This window comes from Ambystoma mexicanum, chromosome 6q, assembly GCF_040938575.1.
Source record: "Ambystoma mexicanum isolate Mex_15411 chromosome 6q, UKY_AmexF1_1, whole genome shotgun sequence".
In the NCBI taxonomy this organism is placed as follows: domain Eukaryota; kingdom Metazoa; phylum Chordata; class Amphibia; order Caudata; family Ambystomatidae; genus Ambystoma; species Ambystoma mexicanum.
In genome coordinates, this window is record NC_090937.1 from 155,641,232 (window position 1) to 155,659,319 (window position 18,088).

The 18,088-nt window shown below is 46.9% G+C and overlaps 1 protein-coding gene across 2 annotated transcripts in view; it reads left to right on the forward strand.

The window, feature by feature from the left end:
* The window catches only part of USO1 (USO1 vesicle transport factor), a 1,608,467-nt gene that overhangs the window by 613,762 nt on the left and 976,617 nt on the right, over nucleotides 1-18,088 (forward strand). For both annotated transcript variants that reach the window (XM_069630579.1, XM_069630578.1), the window contains exon 10: nucleotides 2,278-2,418. In XM_069630579.1, coding sequence (XP_069486680.1) covers nucleotides 2,278-2,418 — 141 coding nt within the window. The remainder of the gene's footprint in view (nucleotides 1-2,277; nucleotides 2,419-18,088) is intronic.

Sequence of the window (18,088 nt, forward strand, 5' to 3'; positions counted from 1 at the left end):
TTTTTTATAATACATGATTGCAAGCCAACATTCAATGTATTCACACACCAGACTACAGAGGCAATACAGCATCCTCGCACACAATCCCTGCATAGCTATGAGTCTTATGTAATATCTTCCCAGTGTAGACTTCAGTGTAATCACACACCACCGCTGTGGGGACTTCAACATCATCAGAAATATATAATGCAGTAAATTACTTTTTGACTGATTCATTACTACAGCAGCCAATTGCAAATTGGAAGTGTATTGTGCAACAAGGTAAAGTAGCACATCTGCAAAGTATTGGTTACATAAAATACACAAAATACAAACTCAAGAGTAACGTCTTAATTTGATTATTTTTTAATTAAAAAAAGGGGGGAAATGTTTTGGTTGATACAAATAATATATTGGTGTAAAATGGTTTGTTAATCTGTGCCTGCTGCCTAAGCAGGTCAGTGTATCAGATTCATTAAGTGTGTTTAAATTCCAGAGAGTGTGTTGAAGACTGCAATACCTGATCCAGCCTATGGGGGCAGATATGAGAAAAAAAATTAACACACGAAAATAAACACGTCCCCACAAGGTGAATTTTTCAAAAGTTTTGAAAATTGGCACAGATGTTTAAGTGATTTTAAATCATTTGAAAGACATTACCATGTGGGGACTTGGGTTCAGGTCCACACAGTGAAATCAAGTCCCCACAGCGTGTGCATGTTATCATACCCAAGTCCGCACAAGGATAGTAACACACACAAGCACACGCATTCACACTTGCTCCCACGCTGTTAACCCAGCACACGACTGAGACCATAAGCCTTTTGACTTTGCTGGGATTCTCCATCAACCACCCGAAGTCCTGCGTGGTGCTGTCACAGAACGCTCTGTTCCCGGGTGCCCATCTCAACACAGTGGCATGTCAGGCAACCCCCTCAGAGGAGAGGGTGAAGGATTTCCTGGGAACGGTTCAGCGGCTGTCCGCAGTGTCCATCAGAACAGTCCAGTCCATCAAGTCTGTTGGGCATGAGGTCTTGCTGCATCCATCTGGTCCCCTTTTGCAGGCTTCAGGTGCAGCCTCACCATTAATTTCTAGACGCCAGGGGGCAGCAGATCTCGGGCAGTAAGACAGACAAGATCACCCTCAATTGGGCATTAAGGCAAGCTCTATCCACAGTCACTACGGACACCTCCCTAGAGGGTTGGGGAGCCCACACTGGGCAGTCTCCTCCCAGAGTCCTCTGGCTTCTGTGGCAGAAAGACTTGACCATGAACATCCTGAAGCTTCGGCGCTTCTAATGCGCCCTCAAATACTTCGAGCCGCAGCTACAGTGGAAAGTGGTGCTGATCTTCACAGACAACACCATCACCGTGTTCTACATCAGGAAGCGGGGCGGGATGCGCTCCCCCACTTTTTACCTGGAAGCCCAGTCCATGTGGCAGTGGGCCATTCAGCATGACACGTTCCTCGTCCCCTTTCACCTGGCAGGCACCAAGAACACCATTGCAGACTCCCTCAGCAGGGAGATGTGGTCCTGCCAGGAGTGGGAACTTCGACAAGCGCAGGTGTCTCTGCTCTTCAGCAGGTGAGTTTTCCCCCCAGATCAACCTCTTCTCAACAGCAGCCACCTCCAAGTGCCGTTTGATCGCCAGCAGATACCCTCAGCTGAGGATTCCCAGCTTGACAACTGGGAGTATTCATGAGCACGTGAATCCATGCAAGACCCATGCTGGCGAACAGGAGTTAAAGGTAAGTAAATTGTTCCTTGTGTTAAAAGGAAACTGTTCGATATGGTGAAGCCCTAAAGTGAAATGTGATGATGTGCTATGTAGCTTCTGGAAAAAAGCCAATATGATATGCCAACTTGACATTGAGAAAATGTACAAGGACTGGAGTGAGAACTTTATAAGTGGTAGACAAAATGTAAACTTGGAAAATGCTAGGTAGGTGCACTGGAAACTGGTGATAATGTCCATAATATGCATGTTGTAAATGAATAACAGTATGCTATCTTGTAGTAGCATTACTGCTTTGATAAGCTAATATACTGTTAAGAGAACAATTTCATGATGCCAATTAGTCTATTAAACCGTAGGTCAAAATGTGATGTTAACTGATTGTTGGTAAATGTCTTACATTTTCATTAAAAGAAATTCAGACACTATTATGGTAAATCACAAAACTAGAAAACAAAATGCACTTTCTAAAATAGTTTTAGTTGGTCTTTCAAAATAAGAAATGTGTAGTCTCACTTGGAATCCTGCAGAATAATGGCTTGCTTACTTTTCTCTGCCCAGCTTGTGCGAGTTCTGGTGTCCCCTATGAATCCTCCTGGTGCCACAAGCAGTTGTCAGAAGTCTATGTTCCAGTGTGGGTTATTGCAGCAACTTTGCACTATTTTGATGGCAACTGGAGTTCCTGCTGACATCTTGACCGAGGTAACTTGTATTAGAATTTTGTAAATGGAGCATCTAAATGGGTGGCAACTCTGGTGTACAGAATTAAGGTAGCATCATTCTGGATCAAAGTGAAAATAGTGGGAGCTTTTACATGCTGAGGGTTGTGCAGAAAACCATTAATGACCATGGATAATACATTTATTAAGTCGGGTGTGGGGGGTGTGGCGTGGATTCTAGACAATTAAGGGAATGAGTTATCCGTGTTTAGTGTGGTATGCACACAGGAGTGGTTAGAGTTTATTATGGAATTAAAGTAATGTAGGGCAGAGTGTGAGGTTGGAGTGTAAGATGGAAAGTTCCATATCACTCCTCTGATTTGATGGTCCGGTATTTCCACAACTAGTTTTTCCAACCTTTCCCTGGCGATCTGTCAACAGCAGTTAGCACATGTCTCCTGGCCTTACGTGGTTGCGGTAAGGTCGGTCACTGCCAGGTGCCTCTCTACCTAAAAGTGGTCTTCAAACCGGGGGCTGACCCCTCTCTCCCCTCCCCCCCAGCGGGTCCTGAAGGATGTCCATGAGGGGCCTAAAATCTCTGAAGAGGGATGATGATGGATTGCTTTTAATATCAAAAAGATTAAAGTGACTGCTTTTAACAGAAAATAACAGTAGAAATTCTGCTTCTATTTGAAAGAGTCTGGGGCTTTCCTGGACATTCTTTGGTCCCCTAGGGGTCCCAGAAACAATATTTTATACTCAAGTGCAGTGTTTGGTATGAAACCGTTAAAATACCACTGACCTAAAACTAAATGGATACATCTATTAACCATAGGGTCCAGGGAGAAACTGCCTGCTTTAGAGGAAAACCCCTCTAAAAAGGAAAAAAAAACATTGGAGATGATTGAGGACCCGAGATTGGTATTGAGTGATAATCATTTCCATTTGTCCAAGGGCTTTGATGGTTTTAGTAGAGCGTGGATGTATAATTCCAGAAGCATCACAATAGTGAAAAACATCAGAGGAGCAGGACATAGGTGGCTGAGAACGGGGTTCAAAGAGGAAAAAACAAGAAACTGGGATCATGGGGAAATTAGTACATCCAGAAAGAAGCCAGCATCAAGAATTTTCTGAATTTAGGATACACAAAGTATCAGGAGTGTTGCAATGTGGAGAGAAAGCATCATAAGTACTCTGTGAGGAACCAGGAATGAGACTCGGACACAGAAGAATCAGGGTGATTGGCATACACTTTAATAAAATAGTAAAGGGGTTGGAAAATGCTTCTCTGTCCCTGATCTTAGAGCTATTTACCTACCTCGACCAAAACTAAGGGTTTGAAAGATGTCAAGATGTCCAAAGCAAAATGTCCTGTGTCCGAAAATCCTATCCTAGCCATCTCATTCTAAAAACGAACTCTAAGGTGTTAAGGGTATTGTCTCTGTCTTTGAAAGTGTGCAAATGTTCAACTTCAACAAAAGTTCCAAATTGATAATGTTCACAGTTCTGGGGAATGACTCCCTTCCCCAGGTTTCTTTCCAGCAAAAAGAAAAGTGTAACCAAGTTCTTTGTAGCCCAAGAGGATAACTCCCTCCACTTGGCATTGCAAACCACTCCAGGGAAATTACTTCCTTCCCCAGGCTTTTTATCACATTCAATACAGCTCAGATCCTAAGGGATTCTGTTTCCAAGACAACAGAACTTGGATGTGGGTCCCAAACTCGCAAAGCACCTGGTATATTCTCCTGCCAGGTCTTTAGGTTTCAACTTGTCTTTCTTAATCAGTGCAAGGGGGTATGGGTCTTCCCCAAGCTAATTCACAGAAAACTACTGCTACTATGAAGATGACACTGATTCCAATGAGGATTACTCTCTTCCCATTCTCGGAAACCAGTTCACTCTTTCAGGGTGTCTGCCTCAGTTTTGGCATCCCATTCTTCCCTGTGGGTTCCCTGACAACAAATACGTACTCTTACTTCCCGTTCCCTTTCCTTCATACTGCATGGGCGTCCCTAGGGATGGGAGAGTAACCTTTTTCACCAGAAAAACCTTCTTCCCCTTTAAATTAAGGGGCGCACAGGGGTGCGACCCTGGGAGCATGCACTACCCTAGCGGCACCACTCCTCAGTCCCCTTTTCCGCATCGAAGGGAACGGGCTGATTTTCACCAGCGCTCCTGGGTCTGGTCCTGCCATATAATTCCATGCGCTCTTCCCTGGATTCTTCTTCTATCTTTTTGTCTTTCTTTGTCACCCAGGTACTTGGCCCTCCGGCGTCACGCTCCTCCCCGGCGCACGCCGACTTCAGCGTGCTTCAGCAGGTGTGAAGCCTGCAAGAGGCTCTTTCCTACGTCTGACCACCACGCTCTTTGCCTCCGCACACCTGGGAAGGTTGTACCACATGCGACACACTGACTCTACGCTCACTGAAGAACAGGCTAGCTAAATGGAGGGAGCTCTTCGAAAGGTCACCTCCAGAGGACTTGAAGAAGTTTGTTAAACAGAGATCGCGGCCCAAAGGAGGGCTGCTATTTTCCATCGCACCCCGTCAGGGTGAGTCCTTCCCGAGGGTACGCCCAAGCAGGAGGAACCTCTCAGGTTCTTATACCAGCACACGCACCTAGGCTAGTCCAGCTACTGTCCTCTTGGCCGAGGGGTCGTCGGATCCTTCTGGAATCCGTGCTGAGGGATTGCACAGTTCTTTTGAACAAATTAATGATGTGGTATTTATATAGCACCTTAATCCAAAGCGCTTAACAGAGCACATATTTACATACAATATCACCCAACTGAAATTGGTACTCATTTATCGACCTTGGAAGGATGAAAGGCTGAGTTGGCCTTGCCGGGATTCGAACCTGCGACCTGCAGATCACACTCAGATCGCAGCAGCCAGCGCTCAAACCGCTGAGCTATCTTACCGGCAAGCCTCAAGGCAGAGATGGTTTCTTGCAGTCCCATTCAATTCTGGAGGAAACTTGGGGCAAACTTTTCACTGATCTATACGTGATACTGGGGCATAATAGGCCTCCTGTATGGTTGCAAGCAGGGGTGTTGCTAGGTTGTGGAAAAGATCCAGGGCTACGCTAATTTTGGGACTGGGGGCTAGCTAGCCTTTTTGGTTGTAACCCCTCAGCTTCTATCCAGGGCTACAACCAAAAGACCCGGGGCTATAGCCCCCTCATCCCCCTAGTAACGCCTCTGGTCGCAAGCCGGGTCGAAGGGGGCACTTAAGTGGGATCTGGAGGACATTACTTTACTGATAAAAAAGAAGCAAGCAATCTAATGCTCAGGGCCCTGATGGCCTCTCAAAATTGACTTTTAAAGCAAATTTGACTGTTTGGTCTAAATTATTGTCAGACTTATTTGCAAGTAGTATTGTCAACAAAGCATTCCCTGAAACCTGGCCTGCGGCCACTATAATTTTGTTTTTTAAAGGTGGCGATAGGTTGTCCCCTTTGTTTTATAGGCTTATATCACTCTTGGGTGCCTTAAATAAAATGTTTGCTAAAATGATGCTTAAAGAGCTCCAACAATGGACGTGTGAGTCTAACTCCCTGGATCCCTATCAGATGGGCTTTAGAGATGGCATGGGTATGGCTCTAAACAGCCTTGTATTGGACCTGCTCGCACAGCAAGCAAAAACCCAAGTTAGACCGTTTATTTTGGCTTTCCTGGATATTAGCAAGGCCTTTGATCACGTAAATAGGGCCTTGCTATGGAGAACGTTGCACAAAAGAGATTGCCCACCTCCTTTGGTGGGGATACTTGAGGCAATGCATGTGGGTACAAGAATCAGAGTGAGGCTTGATGCCTTTGGCGGTTACACATCATGGATTGAGACTAACAGGGGTTTACGCCAGGGGTGTGTGTTGGCCCCCTTCCTTTTTTGTTTTTATACATTGGGAATATTGGGTCATTTAAAGAAAGTCAGAACAAATCATCCAAGGCTGGGTGAATTGATTATTCAATACCTGGTTTTAGGCACTCAACATCTTTGAAAATGAAGGTCTAAAAGTCATTTGTTGGAATACACGGGGGCCAAACAACTGCACATCAAGGGTAATGAAGAATTAACTTTTTGAGGAGGGGCATGTCCTGATGTTGCAGGAAACTTGGCTGGTCAATCCAATAGTAGTAAAGGGATATCTTATTAGAGTTCAAGGGGCGGTATAGAAAGCAAGAGGGGAGGCCAAGTGGGGGGGGGGATACTCTTCGCCTTTAAAAACTCTAAATTTAAAGATGTTGTTTCTGCTGAAGTGAACATACAAGGTCTACAATTGTGCAAGGCAACACTCAGAAATAGGGGCCGTGACCAGGTGATGATTTTCTGCAATATATATTGGAATCCCTCAAACAAGGTGCGCCCTGCATTTTTGAATGAGCTAGCCAAGGCTCTAGGAGACATGAAGTTAGCATTTCCAGGGGCTGACATAATCCTGGGGGGTGACTTGAACGCACAATGCATTGATCTCCCAAGAAATCAAAGAATACTAATTAGGAAAAGAATCACTAAAAATGGTCAGCTGTGGGTAGATTGGTTAAATGACTGGGATCTGAAAATGTCAAATGGGAGCCTGCCAAGAGACATCCCGGCTAATCCAACTAGGATCCAGGGCACATCTGCCTCGATTTTGGATTATCTTTTTCTGTCGGGTGGCCTCTTTGAACATAAAAGTAAGACTTAATGTAAAAGTAGGGGGCGGTAGTGACCATCTTAGGCTGGAACTCTTCTTTCCAGAAATAACATCGATAATTCTGCCACTAAATACTCAGAGGTTAGTAGCCAGGAAAGGCAAAGTTTGTCTACTTAAATATGAGGCAGGGGGAACTAACCTGAATGAAAGGCTGTTAGCCATGCCAGAAGCTGTCCAAAAGGAGACCTGCTCACCCTCAGGCTTTATTAAGTTTATCTGGCAAACTTATCCTCTGAAGTCCAACGGGGTGGCTGTAAACAAATCCACCGGCACATCTATGATGAGGAAACTATGGCAAGAAAAAAGATTTTAATAGGAGGTTGAAACTCATAAAAAAAGACTCCCTTCTCTCCAAAATTGAACAAGAGGTGGAAATAAAAATGTTAAAAAACTTGTATAAACACTGGTCCGTGGCACGAAATATAAAAAGGTTCCAACAGGACGGGGAGCATATCCTAGAAGTTCTGGGCAAGAGGGATGCAAAGGGGTTTTGGGGCACCATGCATGAGACGGAGAGGGATAAAACAACCCAACTTTGCAACTTGGTATCCGATAGTGATTCGTTAAAGTATTTAAATTCATTCTTTGGAAAGCCGGAAAGAACAGTCTGTCATTATAATACAAAGGCTGCTTGGCATCTTGAGTTCAATGCCTCGGATATCGAAGATTGTATTATGAAGGCCTACTCCTCGAAAGCGGCGGGCCCAAACGGCCTGACCTATCAAGTTTTGAAGGGAATCCTGGCTCTATGGGCCAAATTGCTCAATTGGCACTTTAGGGAAATACTGGCAAAGAAACAACTCCAGACATAATGGCGCATCGCTACAGTTAAACCCATTATTCAAGGGGGGGCGATAGGGAAGCTGCGAAAAACTATCGCCCCATCGCCCTGCTGGATATTGACAGCAACATTTATATGAAAATCCTGCTGGGGGAATTGGAATCATGGGAAAAAAATGTTGGAATGCTGTCTAAGTGCCAAACGGGGTTCAGGAGGGGGCTCTCAACCGCAGTGAATGGTATGATATTAACCCTCTTGAGTGAAAAAACACAGGCAAAGGGGGAAGAACAATTGTATGGTGCCTGGGTTGATTTCTCAAGGGCCTTTGACCAAGTGGACAGGGGTAGGCTTTGGTTGAAGTTAAGAGCAAAAGGCATTCCAGGGGGGCTCTTGGTGATGCTCATTGAATTCCATAAAGAAAACAATATCAGTGTGAGATTAGATGCAGAGGGCCACTTGTCAGAACCAGTGAGAGTAAACTGAGGGTGAGGCAGGGTTGTCTAGGGGGCCCCCTATTATCTATTTATACAAAGCTGACATGGGGGACTTTCTAGCACCCTTTATGTTGGCCAGCCCATCCATAAGTGGTAAAAAAAATACACTGGCTGGCCTATGCCGATGACTTGGTGGTCCTGGATAAAACGGCCATTGGCCTGCAACGTCTACTCAATGGTATTCAAAAATATGCTGTGGAAAATGGACTTTCTTTAAACTCAAGCAAATCAAGGGTGTTGGTCTTCAGACAAAAGAACAAAAAAATGGTCTTCCAAAAGTGGTCAATCGGAGGGGTAGGGTATAAGATCTATGCCACCCCAGCAATATGTAAGGTAGAATCCGACCTTGATGCAGAAATAAAACCTTTAGCAGCCCAGATGAAAAGAATTCTCTGGAAATATGGTACATTTTCTATCATACCAGTCCTTAAGTTCTACCAGGCCAAAGTCATTCCTGTTCTGCTATATGGTCTTGAAGCCAAACCTCAACTATGGTATACGCCTTGGCAAAAATGGGAAGGTCTTTTGTGGAAGCATGTATTGGGTCTACCAATGAGTTTATCCATGGACAGCCTTAGATTTGAACTGGGCCTAAAATCATTAAAATCTCAAGCGAGGTGGAAATTGATAATACTGCAATATCGTATTAAGCCGACCGAAGGTGACGCATTATATGCGGACATGAGAAAACATCTGGAGGCGGGCAGCTCTCAATATTTGGGCAGGTTAGACTTGCTGGTGAAGGAACAGCTTGGGAGTGCGGATATAGACCCAAAACTGCTGGAGGAAAACCCAACAAAGGCTAAAATAAAGTGGGAGGAAATGGATTGGATCCAGACACTTGAAAAATAAGATCAGGGCCCAACCCGAATCCTCTCCATATGTCGGAAAGAAAATTGGGCTTCCTCAGTAAATATCTAATTAAATTCCCAGATTGGAGATTGAAGAATACATTTATCAGATTAAGATTAAACCTCTTACATACCGGGGAGGGGAAATCCTAGCGAGAAGAGGTCTGAGGGCCTGAGCCTTGAATTTGTGTCAGATTTGTGCCAAGCCAGAAAATCAATCCATCAAACATCTGATGTTGGAGTGTGAGGGCACGAGAAGCTCCAGACAACAGTTCTTCAGCAGGTTCATTTCTGATCCAACATACTGGGAGTACAACCACCTTTGGGAAAGTCTGATCTATAGTCAATCCCAACAAAGGACGATCGCTCTAGTTAAGATGCTGGAGTACTGCAAGCTAGAACTGTAAAATCTTGCCAAGAGGCTGTTTGAGGGTCTGAATCTCAATATGTTGCCTGCTGAGAATGTTAAATCTTGGACAAATGATCTTCTGAGGAAGTTTCTTCTTCTTCTCTCTAACTTTTGCTCTTGTCCTCTCTTGCCCTCTTTTTTTCCTTCAATCCTCATCGTCTTTTCTTCTGTTTTTTTCTTTAAATACTGAAGGTTGTAAAAAAATTGACCTATTTGCATTGGACTCACTTTCTTTTAAGCTGTGGATTTTATCAATAGTTCAAATATGTTGTATGTTTGTGAAAGGTTAAATTTGTAACCATATGTAAAAAAATAAAATAATAATTATTATTCAATACCTATTATATCCGGATGATATTGTGATTTGCGATTTGACTCCCATTGGTTTACAAAGAGCTTTGAGTGCAGTAGACGAGTTCCTTGACAGTCTGGAATTGTCGATACACACATTGAAATCGAAGGTTTTGATGTTTAAAGGGGCAGGAAAAAAGGTAAAATGTATCCCTGGAAATTAAAAACTGGTAGCCTTGAGGTTGTCAGCAAGTTAACATATTTGGGGACGCCTGTTTATGACAATCTAGACAGTCCTGAGCTCTTGGCAGACCTTAAGAGACATTTTTTGGGAGCACTGATTACGTTGCGTTCCGTTGATGCTAAATTTGAGAGATTTTCGATCCTTCAGTTCTAAAACGGTATATAGCAACAAATGGTGCCAAAATTAATATATGGCGCCCAATCAAGGAGTGTACGAATTGACTGGCCTAAACTGGAAGGACTAATTCAGTGAGGGCTCATGCTTCTACCTCAGTCAATCCCATTTGTGGGGATAATTTATGAACTAGGTGAACTCCCTATACAGACCCTGATTGACTGGGGGAAGCTGCAGATGTTTGCAAGTATGTTGGTCTCACCGGCTGCATCAATTTAGGAGTGCCTGAATGCCTTATGGATTAAAGGTTCATGTAAAGTCTTAGTAGATTGAGGTGCCGAGTGTTACACTACAAACAATAGGAGCATCTTTGAAAGAACTGGGAGTCACGCCCAAATTGGTTTAGACAAAACTATCCAGACATGCGTTGGGTATTTTAAGAGAATCTCTAATGCATCATCAATGCTTTGCCGATCATTTTGTCTGCCTAATTAAAAGTTTAATACTGTCTCTTCATATTTGGAAAAGCACCCAAAAAGGCACTTCAAGTCTCACATTTTAATCTAGCGCTAACACAAGTTCTAGGTCGACAAAAGAACATTCCTAGTGACCAGAGATTTTGTCGTCACTGTCACAAGCAAATAGAGACTTTAAAGCACTTGTGTGTATAATGCCCCAGCCTGTGGACTATGAGGGTTCAAACGTTATCCTTGAACTTTATGCCTACTGAACAAGAATTGTGAAGGAGGTTCTTAAATTTTAATGAATTGTAGCTATCTATCCGTATTTTAGCTTTTTTTAAAGGCATCTGCAGTGGATTTCTTTACTTAGTGAAGTTTTAGGCTGAAGTTTTTGCTATGAGGTTGATCAATTGACTGAATAACAATGTTTTTGTTTAAATGTGATATTGAATTGTGATGAATTGTTTTGTGTTAATAGACAGTAGAGCCTTTGTATTCAACAGATCTATTATACAGTCAGCCACTTTCGATAAGGGCCTGGGCACTCGGCATGTGTGGTCCAAGTATAAATTAAGGATTGTTTTCAGGTCTCCCCAGCACTCCTTATGACTGAGATCCGTGGATTGCCCATAATGTCTGCCAGTGCTTGGTAATAATTCGGGTCATTTAGATTGAGGCCGTACGAGTTCACTAGTGGTGATCTACAACATATCTACCCTCTGGGTCAGTATGTAAATGTAGCGAAGTGAAGGCTGCTTCTCTATGGACCAGTGTCAGAACTCCTCTGGACTGTGAGGAGTAATTGGTAAAGAATCTATTTGGGCCCCCGTGCTTGGCAAATGTAATATTCGCTCTCCCTTTGCATGATTTCCCTGCAAGAATAAAATGATGTGGGATATCAACCTCCTTGCTTTAGTAAAGTTACCAAGACCCTGCACATTTCCAGCTCAAAACATTAAGCAACCCCAGTGTGTTGCGAATAATAGGTTTACCAACAGTGTGAGTGGATCCATGCACTATTTTGAAAATACATACACTTGCAATGCTGAATTTTGTGATTGACTGACCATTTTCCTCCAAACATTTCAACCTCCCAACTTTTGCCTCCTCCCTCCACCCTCATTGCCCTCCCAATTCGGGCTATGTATCCCGTAGCCACCCCTGTCCTTAACCCGCCTATTACTGCACTCAATCCCAACTTGTGCATTAGTACTACAAAAAAACAGTTGCAACCTTGCCTGGGGGCTGCTGCCTCTGCGGGTGGACCTCCCGAAAGCGGCGCACCTTCCACCATTGAACTAAGGATTAGCAAGCCTATATTATATAAAGTTTGAGTTCACCTCTGCATCTTGATACGATACTAGTGCGGATAAACAGGACCAACATTGTGATTTTCAATTAATATCTTGTGAGTAAGTGGAGTCGACAACTGTGTCCATTGTCTTGATCAGGTAGATATAGAGGGTTCTCCTGTTCCTTCCGTCTCTGCTGACTGGGGTCTGATGGGTACATTAGCTTTGATGAAAGAGGCTGCCTCCTCCGGTATTGTAAAAAATAAGGTCTTCCCATAGTACTGTATGCAGAGTCTCGCTGGTAAAAATATCATACAGTGTGGATCTTTCTCGTAGCATACGTTTGACTCCCATGAAAGGTTTTCGCTCCTGTTGTACCGAAGCCGAAATGTCTGGGTATATATCTAGAGATGTGTTGTCATACTTCAGTGGGCCCTTCTCTCTAGCCAGCTGGATGAGTGTCCCTGTCACGTTATTCAAGGAGCTTCGCTATGACTGCTCTGGGTGGGCTCCAGGTTTGGGCCTTACAGTGGGCGTTCTGTGGGCCCTCTGCACTACAAACATAGGAGAGAACTGCTGGGCCCCCAGCAGCTCTTTCAATAGGTTTTCTACAGCCGTTTCCATGGGGCCATGTCCGAAGTTTTCAGGGAGGTCTAGTATGCGTATGTTGCTTCTCCTAGATCTGGATTCCAGGTAGTCCCATTTGGCGATGGCTTTTCTCAGGTCTGCAGTCAGTCACCATCTGGGATTTGAGGGTATGTACATCATCCTCAAATGTGCTGATGCGTGATTCAGCTGCTGCGAGTCACGTACTAAAGCGTTCCATCTTGCCATTAAGACTGGCTATATCGGGTGTTATATAATTGAGTTTACCTGTGAGGGAGGCAAACCCTGCCTGCATGTTATCCATGATTTGTTTGATGCTGGGAGCCTCCAGTGCTTCCTCCATGTTGGCTGCAGGTGTTTGGGTCTAAGGTGCTGCTCCTGTCTTAGGCTGGTTGACTTGACATGCGTACGCGTCAAGCGTATTTTATTTCTTCTGGCTCCCTCCTCCTCTGTGCATAGCTGCAATCCACAATGTCTTATCCCTTCTTACTCTTACGTCCCGTCCCCTTTCCTCCATAATGCATGGGTGTCCCTCGCTAGGGATGGGAGACGGAACACTTTTCACCCGAAAAACCTCCTTCCCCTTTAAATATAAAGGCGCGCGACCCTGGCAGCGTTTGCTCGCCTGACTATTCCTACCGGCGCCACTCCACAGTCCCCTTTTCGACATCGACAGAAACAGGACAGTTTCACCAGCACTCATGAATTTGGCTTCAGCCATGTAATACCTTGCGCTTTTCCCCAGATACTACTTCTGACTTTTTGTCTTCTTTTTGTCAATCAGATACTTGGACCTCCGGCGCCACGCTTCTCCCCGGCGCATGTCGACTTCAGCAGGTGTCAAGCCTGTGACATGTCCTTCCCTACATCCTATCCCCACGCTCTTTGCCCCCGCTTCCTTGGCCCCGACCACGACTGGGAAGGTTGAACCGCATGCAACGCACTTACTCCACGCGCACTGAAGAACAGGCTAGCTTGGTGAAGAGAGCTCCAAGAAAGGTCACCTCCAGAGGATCTGAAGGACTTTGTCAGACAGAGATAGAGGCTCAAGGGAGGGCCTATATTTTCTATTGCACCCTGTAAGGGCGACTCCTTCCCAAGGAAACGCACGAGTGGGATGAATCTCTCTGGTTCTCGCACCAGCACACGTACCGAGGCTAGTCCAGCTACCGGCCTCACGGCCGAGGAGGTCATCAGATTCTTCCGGGCACAGGGCTGAGGGACTGCAAGGTTCTTCTACCGGGTGTACACAGGAGGGGAAACACCCTAGTACCTGCCTAATGTCCGAGGGGGCGCCTGCATGAAGCACTACCAGCGATACTGCTGATGGCAATACGCCTTCCAGGCCCTGGCCTGAGGTACAGGGTAGGTCTCGTGCTCCACCGCCAAGAGTCTTGGAGGAGGTTAGGTCCAGGGAGCCAAGCACCATGACTTCGGCATGTGGCACGCAGTGCGACAAAATGGCTGCCGCGCCAGATTACATGGCCGCTCATCTAATGCCACTCCTAGGAACGGAGAAGGTGGGTGAACGAGTTTCAAGGTGGGACTGGTGTCAACCAGGTACGTGGCTTACAGTTTATCCATCAGCTGCGCAGGGCAGGTTTCCCCAGCAACTGAGGCAGAGTGCGCTCCGCCCCTAGCAGCCCGCCAGCCACTCCGTCAATATCACCTGCCACCTCTTCAGCCTCAGTTCTTCTAAAGGTTCCTGGCGCTCTCCTCAGATGGGGGCCATCCTTTGGGATGCTATCAAGGACATGCTCCCTCCGGTCACCCCACCGGCACCCATTGTCATTCCTCCTATGGCTCTGGTGCAGCCCCCACTGCCCCAGCCGGCTCTGTCGATTCCGGCTCCCCTACCTCCCACAGTACAGGTGGTTCTGCACCAGCCACCGACTCTGCTTCCTACACCGCAGCCCACAGCGCCAAGTACTCCTCCACCTGCCCCGGACCCGCCGCACACCCTGGCGGACACAGATGATGAGGAGGAGAAGGACCCAGACACGCCATCGTCATCCAAGGCCTTCCACAAACGTCTTGCAAGTTTGGCAGGATATTTGGGGCTTCCTCAGCCAGAGGTGGAACAGCCGGACGAAGGAATCTTGGCAGAAGTCCTCACTCTACGTCCCCCTACTAGAATGGGGATCCCGATTCAGAAGGACGTTGTTGCTTTGGCCAAGAAGGGGTGGCTCAAGCCACACCCGGCCCAACCTGTCAATCGGCGACTCGATGCCAAGTATAGGCAGATGCAGGGGGATCTACTCTTGCTGTTGGATCATCCTCAACCGCACTCTTTGGTGATTGCTGCAGCATCAATCTACTCAAAGCCTCAGTCGTCCTTGGCCACCTTGTCCTCGTACTGCTAGGCAAGGATGAGAAGATCTTGGAGGCATACGGGAAAAAGCTGTACTCCAGCGCCTCTGCACCTGCGTCAATCCAACGCTGATGCCATGCTGGCAGCCATTAACCAAAGGCTTTGGCGGGGAAATAGTTGACTTGCTTGCAGAGCTTCCGGTGCAGAGCCAATCACGCTTCAAGGCGGGGCTAGCAAAAGCCAATCTGGTGGCGCAAGGCATCATGGAGTCCACCGTGGCCCACATTGATACCTCTGGCCGGGCCATATGCATTGCCACGGACATGAGAAGGACTGCCTGGCTTCGGGTTACTAAGTTTAACCCTGACGTCCAGGAACGCATATTGGACTTTCCATTTGAGTGTAGAGATCTCTTTCATTCTACCGCTGATGAGGAATTAGATAAAAAGAACAACAGCTTGCGAGCCTGCGAAGTCTTTATCCTAACGAAGGCCACGCCAAAGGCGTGCACCCAGTCGCATCAACACTCCGACAAGGGGCAGACGTTCGGTGGGTTCCGGGCCTTCCAGGAAAGGAGGTCGAGGCAGCCTGACCACTTTGAGTCAGCACCAGCACAAACAACAAAAGAGGGCCTGGGGGGGCGCATCCCATCGCGTCCCTTCGGGTCCACGTGTCTCTGGTGGGGGGGCAGGTTTGCTTTTCACGTGCAATTTTGGTGCCAGAACTTTTTGGGCCCTTGGATCCTCTCTGTAGTATCCTTTGGGTACCACCTACCGGTCCCTCCCTCCCTCCCCTCCCCTCCACTCCCACAGATTGGGACGTCAACTGTATTGGCAGAAAATCGGTTGCTTGTCCAGAGCCTGGCAGTGGAAGAAGTCCCAGCCTCCCATAGAGGATTTGGCTTCTATTCCAGGATTTTCGCCATACAAAAGAACCACCAGTCTGGCCTGAGAGTTGTGTTCGACCTCTCCACCCTCAACCTCTCCCTCCCTCTTCAAAAATTCAAGATGGTTACACCAGCTCTCATTGCGGAGACACTAGACAAGGGAGACTGGTTGTGCTCCCTGGATCTGAAGGATGCTTATCTACACGTCACGATTGGCAACCACATCGCTCCTTCCTGCGCTTCAGGATCCTGGGCTACCATTTCCAATACAAGTGCTACCCTTTGGCCTCAACTCAGCCCTCGGGGTATTTACCGGGCTCATGAATGTATTGGCACGGCCACCACGTCTACCCATACCTGGACGACTGGCTTGTCAGGGCGAGATCTCCGGAGGCGGTTATCCACACTTCCTCTGCACTTATTAACACACTCCACGACCTGGGGTTTACGATCAACCTCAAGAAGTCTCAGCTACAGCCTACGCAGAGCCTCATCTGGGACACAAGCTCCGAGAGAGTCTTTCCTTTGGAGGACAAGGTCACGGCCATCAAGAGAGCCACTGCTCACTTCCTTACCAGAGCAGTGACCTCGGCCTGGTGGTAGCAATACTGAGGATGAGGAGATTACAGCTGCACTTTGCAGCCTCATGGGATCAGGAGAAGGGCTTCCAAGCGGAGCCGGTCAGCATCCCTCTTCCTCTCCACTCGGACCTCACATGGTGGTCCAAGGACTGCTACCTGCGGACAGACTAGCCCTTCCGCCAGCTGGCCCCGCAGGTCACCATCACTACGGACCCCTCCCTGGAAGGCTGGGGAGCCACACTGGACAGCCACATCGTCCATGGAGTCTGGACCCGGCAGGAGCAGGAGTCTCATATCAACTGGCTGGAGCTGAACACCATACTGGTTGGCTCTCAAAGCTTTCCTTCCGCTTATTGGGGGCAACACTGCCCTTATCCAGACCAACAACTCCACCAGCATATGTACTATGTCAACAAGCAGGGGGATAACAGGTCCCCGCCACTATGCAGCCTAGCGGTCAGCATGTAGGAATGGGCCCTGGAGAACAACATGTACCTCACGGCCGTCCACCTTATGCGGGGGATCCAACTTGGAAGCGGACAGACTCAGCAGACTGGGAGTGGACAATTACGAATGGCAATTGAACATCCAGGTCCTGCTAGAGTTCTTCAGCAGATGGGGGCATCCTCAAGTGGATCTGTTTGTCTTCTGGACCAACAGGAAGTGCCAACAGTTCACATCCTGGCAGGGGCCCGGCTCTCTGGGCGACTCATTCCAGATTCAATGGGACGGCATAATAGCCTATGCCTTCCCTCCCACTCCCCTGGTCCACTGGGTGATACGCAAGATAAAAGAATCTTGTCACCTCAGCATCATTCTGATAGCTCGATGGTGGCCGGCGGGACCGTGGTTCTCTGAAATGCTCAGCCTCATGGACAGAAGACCCATTCACCTTCTGATGGGACCAGCCCATCTGCTGGCACAGTAGGCGGGCAGTGTCCTCCACCCCGCCCCACAAAAGTTATCCCTTGCAGCGTGGTTCCTGAGCAGGTCACGCTCAGGCACCTGAGCCGATCACAGGCTAACCTGGAAATCATTCAGGGCGCCAGGAGCAAGGCTACCAGGAGCCAATACAAGAGTAAATGGACTAGGTTCTGTCATTGGGCAGACTCTAAGGATATCGACCCCCTTACGTGCATGCTAGATGTGCTCTGCTTCTCTGCACACCTTGCACACTCTGGCGTACAGGTGGACACATGCTGCACCTATCTGGCAGCCATAGGTGTTAGGCAGAAAAATGTGCAGTTCCCTTAGGGACCACTGCAAAAAGTTTAAGATCCACAGGAGTAAGCAGTAAACCCAGTTGGTAGCAGTCTGCACCACCCAGATTTACCTGGTAGCTGTGGCTGAGCAGTCAGACTTCTCTCAAGAAGAGTTAGGCAGTATATAGAGTATACACCATAGGGCTAAAAATACCGTAGAACAAGGAAACACTGACCAGAGCTTTGGTATAAAAGTATGTAATTATTTAAAAACACACTTATGAAAGTACACTGGCACTAATATATCAAGAAAGTTCAAACACAGTCACTGTAAGTATATACCCCTCCCTAGTTAATTATTCGACAAGTCTAGGTTAAGACACCACTTATTAGCAAAACAGAGGTGAGCGCGTAACCTTAGATGGCACTCCAATAACTTGTTTAAAAAGGGAGGGAAAAGGCAGAGTATGGAAATAACACAGTACCAACACTTTT